At 30.5% G+C, this 7,088-nt stretch overlaps 1 protein-coding gene across 1 annotated transcript; it reads left to right on the plus strand.

Moving 5' to 3' along the window:
* The first annotated feature begins 781 nt into the window (after positions 1–781).
* LOC107764081 (uncharacterized) lies at positions 782–1,861 on the plus strand. Its single transcript, XM_016582606.2, has one exon. The coding sequence runs from the start codon at positions 924–926 to the stop codon at positions 1,503–1,505; it is 582 nt and encodes a 193-aa protein (XP_016438092.1). The 5' UTR covers positions 782–923; the 3' UTR covers positions 1,506–1,861.
* Positions 1,862–7,088: the final 5,227 nt, after the last annotated feature.

Here is a 7,088-nt window from a genome sequence, read left to right on the forward strand (position 1 = left end):
TTTGAGGATAAACACTTGCTATTTCATTTGCTTTCTCACAACACCGCTCTTTCTTTTCGATTTATTTGACGTACCATTAAGAACTCACGTGAACTTTTTTTTTGTGCGTTTCAAAAAGAATGATCCCTTTATAAATTTGAAAGCAATTTAACAAAAATTTTCACTTCTATCATTAATGAGAAGCTTTATAGTCACATAAATATTCTGGCATGTTTAATACCACAAGTTTCAAAAAAATTATAACCACACAAATGTTATGATTTGTTTAAAATCAAAAGTTTTAAAAGTGTTTAATTTTTTCTTAAACTCTGTGCCCAATCAAATAAGTTTATATAAATTGCACCAAAAAGAATATTATTTATTTATTAGCTTGTTGTAAATATTAGGTGCGGATAAGTTTTTTCCTTCCACTTATTTTTTGAAAAATCTGTGTATCCAGGTAAGTCATCCTTTCTATTAAATTTTGTAAAGTGATAATTTTAATTTCATATTTCCAAAGAAGAAAAAGAATAATGCTTACCGTGTCTTTAGTTGAACTCTTTCTAGTGAAAGGATGTTGCTTTAACCCACTGAAACACATTACCAGGAGCAAAACTTTCCTAAACTCAAACTTCAAGGCAAATATATTTATAACTCACCCTTGAAAAGAAAAGAATAAAAGGAAAAGAAAAATGGGTGACCCTAAATTGACTGTCATCAATAAGTTAAGTCAACTAGCTGTTACACTATCATAAAGATGAATGAGATAACCTTCTTTTTACTTGTAGCTAAAAGTTCACATGGACAATTTATATGTGACTTTCCCCTCACTCCCTCACAATGCACCTTTCAATACTCACTCCTCGCTTGTTTTTCTTAAAACAAAATCTCACATAAAACCCTTACCCTTTACAACCAAAAATCCCTCACTCTGAATCTCTACAATGTCGAGTCACAAAAGAAGGATAATTCTTAGCAATGTGACAGTGAAACTTGGTTGCAGCAGCAGTTGCACTAGGCCTAAACTCTCCAGCATTTTTCACCCAAAACCTCGTCACAAGAAAGCCCCTCAATCCCAGAAACACAAAAACTACTCTAACTACTCTTCTTCTAGTTCTTGGGACACTACGACAACTACTTTCTCACCCAACATGGAAACTCCACCAGCTAATTATAACTACTCCTCCGACAGTACTACTGACTGTTCAGATATCAAAAGCTTAAGGGCCGTTCAGGGATTCGGTCGGATCGGCGGCGATAGCGTCGCCGTCGAGAAAGATTCCGACGACCCATACTTGGATTTCCGGCAGTCAATGCTGCAGATGATTCTTGAAAAGGAGATTTATTCTAAGGATGACTTAAAAGAGCTGCTCCACTGCTTCTTGCAGCTGAATTCTCCTTATTACCATGGAATTATTGTGAGGGCTTTTACTGAGATCTGGAATGGGGTTTTTTCTTTAAGGCCTGGTGCTGTTGGTGCGAGTTCTCCGTTCTTGCATGGCGGAGGTCACGTGACCTTTAGGTGATGATCACGTGATACGTGGTTTCGTGGTTTCTTTTTTTATTGACGTAACTTGTCTTATCAGTAAGTCTGGTTTATTAAGTATTTCACGTTAAGTGTACGTAGTGTTGCCGTAGTAGTAGGGAGGCTATGGGACCCATTAATATTACTAGATGGTTTTCTTAGAAATATTTATAGACTATATTAATGTTATTTCTTTTTCTTTAATTTAGGGTTAGGACTAAAAAGGGGGTTCTATTTTCACAGCCTTTTTGATTACGGATAAAAGAAAAAGAAATTGTATTATGTAGTCAAGGGGTGGTCAAAAATGCTGTGAAAATTGTAATCTATTATTAGTAATGTACTGTTCTTGTTTCTGCTTTTCTTTTGTCCTTATTTTCCTCTCTTTTTCTTCTACTTTATCTGGAATAGTTTTCATTTAAAAGAAATCATTTTTATCCTGTTAGGTAAAGGTGCTACTTTATAAAATAAAAAAGGTACTTTCCATGCATGGTATGGAGTTTCTTTAAAACGTCCTCTTTATGTATAGTTTCTATTTTGCCGAGGAACAAAAAAGAAATACTAAATTCAAAGTGCCATTTTGTGACCAATGTACAAACAAATTAAAATAAAACAGGTACCCCGTAAGTAGGTGGGAATAGTTGATTTCAAGTCCTAGGATGAACATTGGCCAAATTCTTAAGGTTTCGAAAACAAGGCGAAATATTTTGGGCAAAAGTAACTTTTCTCCCCAAGACAATCAAACACAACTTTATAAATAGGAAAAAAAAAATTGGTCAAAAACATTCACCTTGTTTTTGAAACAATTGGGACCACCTTAACTGCAGACCAAATGAATAATGAGTCAATACTCCAAACATGTCCGATTTATTTCTTGATATTTCTCCAACAAGTAATAGCTAAAATCCGATAAGAAAATCACGGTGAACTCTAATAGTTTTCTCTTTTGCTTGAAGTTTTTTGATAAAGTTTGATATGTCCTCTTCACATAATCTTTATTACTGTTGCTTGTTATGGTTAAAAGTAAGTAGGCATTTGGACATAAAAATTGTAATTTTTTAAAAAATATAGTATTTGGAGTTAAGTTAAAAAATGTATTTAGAATTTAAAATTATGTTTGGACATGTATTTCACCTGAAAAAATATTACAGTTTTGTAAGTGGGGAAAATTTTTTTTTCTGATTTTTTTTAAAAAGTGATCAAAACCACATTTTGATTTTTGAAAAAATTATTTTCAAAAACTTGTAAAATTTCATGGACAAACACATATTTTAAAAAAAAAATTTGAAAAAAGAAAAAAAATAATGGACAAACGGGGCATAAGTATATGTTAAAAATTAGAGTCCTGCACGTTTGGAGCCTTGTGTGAAAGTCACCAGGATAAAGTGGAACATCGCGTTAAAAAGTGAGTAAGGTTAAAAGTGAAGTTCATGTATTAAAAGTAAGCATTGTTAAAAATGATTTTTATTTTTTTAAAAATACATCAAAAATGTTGAAAAATATGGTTAAAATTTATCTCCACATGAAGTATTTTGAACAGATTTTTTTGGGACGAAATTCTTCATTATCGTCAAATTGGTTGCAATTTGATTTGTATCTGTCTTAACCTCACTGAACCAATAGCTTTAATACAACTTATTTGGATCAGAATAATAAAGCATCATGTGAAAGCTAGCAAAGAAAACTTTGACGACGATAAAAGAGAAATATATCAAAGAAGACATCACAATTTAATATGATTTGATCAATTGACTTACATCAATCTACAAAAGAGAAAAAAAAATAACTCAAGAAAATAAATTCTCCCTTAAACAAGACTCTCTTAAAGACTATGATATGTTATCGTATTTTTCTGTAAAAGAGAGATTATCAATTTATAAATGTCCATAATATTTTCCTCCAAAAAAGAATCTAAGTATCAAATATGAAAAAGATTTATATTTTTCTTTTAGGAAAAGTAAAATCTATTATAAAATATTTTACCCTTTCTTTAAATAATAAATAAATTAATATGATAGGAAAATCAAAGCAAATCCTGTCACTTCCTGCATCTCATCATATTCTCCGTGATAAGGAAGGAAGAAGTTGAATATTTGAAGCCGACTTCAACATGAAATGAGTGCAATAATGTCTTCTTAAGGAAAGTCATTACAGAAAAGGCAAGTTTCTCTTCTCTTGTTTGCATAATAATGAATGGAAGAAATTTAAAAAAAGAAGAAGAAGATAGTATTCCATATGAAAAGGAAAAAAAAAAGAATCTATTTTCTCAGTCACAATCCGTTTCAGAAACTTTTAGTGACAAAAGCCAACGTTCTAAAGTGAATATGAAGAGAAAAAAAATGTTACAGCTTTCTTTTGAAGCTGATTTTAAAAGGTATAAGTACTTGGTTTCTAATTCTCCCTCATTTTCCTTCCATTGAAATTATTTTCCTGTTTGTTTTCTTCGTGCTCCCTTATTTCGATCAAAAACATTATACTAATTACTTTCAATTGTTTATATAATAAAGGGAACAAAGATGAGTCGCACTTTGAAGTTGGAGCTTCTATTCTTCTATACTTGGGTCAAGATTCTTACGGGGTTTGGAGCTGCAGTCTTTTTATGGAGGGGAAAGATAGACGTTGGGACTTGGACAATGGACCATAAAATAATTTGGAAAATGCAATAAATAAAGTAAAGGGAAAAGAGTGAGAGACAATAGTTTTAAATGCAATTAAATGAGAGTGGTAAATAGGGTTTTGTATGAGCTTTGGAAGTTTGTACACATACCAACAACTAATTATCATTAAAGGATTTGCTTTCTTGGCTCTTTCGCCATTTGCCTTAAAACTCAAATGGGGTCACCCCCCTATTGATTGTTCCCCTGTCCTGACATGTGAAAATGCACCCCCCCCCCCAACCAAACCCCTCAACACACAAAATACTGGTGATTGCAGTTTATAGCCAACAAGTATATTGCTTATTATCAATCTTCTACTTAAATGCGTAATTGTTTATTCATAAAATTAGTTTTAATATATAAAAATATTTTTTAACACTTTAAACTTACAACTATTTATAATCAGTTAATATTTCATTTCTAAACCCAGTGTTTCCGATGACAATATATTTAATCTTATAATTTTAATGGAAAATGTTTAAATTTATTGTTCTACAATTTGAAATTGTTCAATTTGACCATCTCTTAAACTTTTAGCCCATTCATATAGTTATCGATCATTGTAAATTACCTTGTATTTGCTCTTATTATAAGCGAAGCCCGAACTATAAAATGGTTATACTCCATTCGCCAGATCCTTTGAGATAAAGGTAAATTTTAATTACGGTTCAAAATTAACTTTAAATTGGAGCTCCATTATAAGTTAAAAGAAAGATGAGACTTTTTCTTAACGACGAGGTAAAATTAGATAAAAAAAATTAACGAAGGATGAAGTTACGTAATCTCAGATAGCAACAATGACAAATTTGACCATTTTCCTTAATTTTAAAGTTTAACAAGTTAAATGTTAAAAACCTTAATAAATCGAAGAATTAAGTTTAGATTGGGAAATCTGTGTATCAATTCACGCATACAACCATGATGTTGAACCCTTCTCCTTCATTCAACCGTCAAATTTTCAGCGGCTCTCTTACATTTTCCTCTAGGATATGTAGCAAGAAATAGATTGTAACAATTAGATTTTGAATGTTTTCTGATATTTTGATTAATAATCTCCGTGTAAAAATAATTTTAAATAGCTCCTCTAGAAAAGGTTATAAATAATACAACTAAAATATCATACAAAATAATGTTGCGAAAGATGTTTGCACCGTTCTTATAGCACGATTCTGATTAATAAAGACTTCCTAGTACATTATGTCTACATAGAGACGAGCATCCTCCTCAAAGGGCAAATTTGGAATAGAAATAAATTGTGAGGTAGGTCACGAGAAGTCTAAGAGAATTGTTTTCCAGAGCAATAAAAAAGTAAGATAGTAACATTTCTTTTTATGTTTATGCAATTGAGAATACTCTTTATTGAAAAATTCTTTTTTGAATAATTAATTTGCTCCCTATACGGCAATTTTATACATCGTAAGGTAGAGTTTTTCATTTTAGGAACGAGTTTAATGCACTGGTAAAATATGTGGAGTGAAGAATTCATATTGTACTTGAGAGTTGAGACCCTCTTATTTGAAAGACCAATAAATATTTATCGATCTTACTTGAATCGAGAGGAAAAAGAAGCATTTCATAATAAGCTTAAAAAAAGAAAGAGAAATACATAAATAAAAGCGTGTAATGCTACTTTCTTTGCAAATAAATTATACTCACTTCAAAATTAAAATTATTTCACTTCTAATATATTTTTACCCGATTTCTGATACATATATTGAAACTCAATTAAATTTTGATTCGCACAATATTAAAGGGTAAAATGCTATCTGACAAAAGCTACTTAGAAACTTTTTTTACTAGAGATAACACATTCACAACTTCGTTTAAAGCAAAGGAAAAACAGAGATGAGTTAATTAGTTCACTCACCACGTCCTGTGATAGGGTTACTTTACCAAGGCAAAATAGCCATATTTTATCTCAGATTTTTCAGTACACAAATCTTTAATTTCAGTAAAGACCCTCTTCTTTTAAGGCTTTCCATGGCTTTGCTTTGCTCCAAAAGTACAAAAGAAAGAACCCTTTCAGTTATTTAAAAAGAAGCTTTTGTGACTCTAATTATTGTGCAGAATTGTCTTTATAACATATTGCTCTTTCAACAGTTCTGTTGTAATCATTACACATTGAAAAATGAAATGTTTACGAGCTCGCTAGTACTTCACTTACTTGTTCAATATCATCATTATATCATGCCTAACTGTGAAACAGTACAAAGATCTAAGTTTTGCGAAAGTGTATAACGTTTTTTTATATATTACTCGTTTCAATTTATGTGAACTTATTTAATTGAATACGGATTTTAAAAAAAGAGAAATTTTTTTTAAACTTGTGATGTAAAATGAGACACATATATTTTATGTGACTATAAATCATTGCATAAAAATAAATTATTTTCAAATGAAAAAAGATGTCATTCTTTTTTACACGGACTAAAAAAGAAATATGTTCATATAAATTGAAAGGGAAGGAGTATAAGATAAAATTAACCTACATTGAGAAGTACAGTAACTTTTTTTTTAATAACAAATTTGGTACATTAAACTAAAAATAAAGATGCAATCTAATATAATATGTGTTGATTCTTTTTTTAATTAAAACGTTTTAGTTATACAATGGAAATGCTTTTCCGTTGCTTGAACAGGAGAAAGAGAAAATTAAAGATGGGAACTTAGAAATTTAATAGGTTTACGAAGAAAAGAAATTGCAAGAAAAGACGGTCTAGGTAGGCTGTGCATAATTTGGTAAATACTGAATTACCGTACCGAAATTGAAAATTTTGGTATTTGGTATTCGATATTTTGGTATTCGGTGTGGTATTTGGTTTAAGTTTTAAAAACAATTAGTATTAGGTATGGTATTTGGTATTTTAAAATGAAATACCGAAATACCGATACCGTACCGAAATATATATTATATTATACAATACACATTT

Source organism: Nicotiana tabacum, chromosome 2, assembly GCF_000715075.1.
Source record: "Nicotiana tabacum cultivar K326 chromosome 2, ASM71507v2, whole genome shotgun sequence".
In the NCBI taxonomy this organism is placed as follows: Eukaryota; Viridiplantae; Streptophyta; class Magnoliopsida; order Solanales; family Solanaceae; genus Nicotiana; species Nicotiana tabacum.

Bases quoted from the DNA above. Each gene is read 5' to 3' on its own strand.
- LOC107764081 (XM_016582606.2), top strand. From the start codon at position 924: ATGTCGAGTCACAAAAGAAGGATAATTCTTAGCAATGTGACAGTGAAA.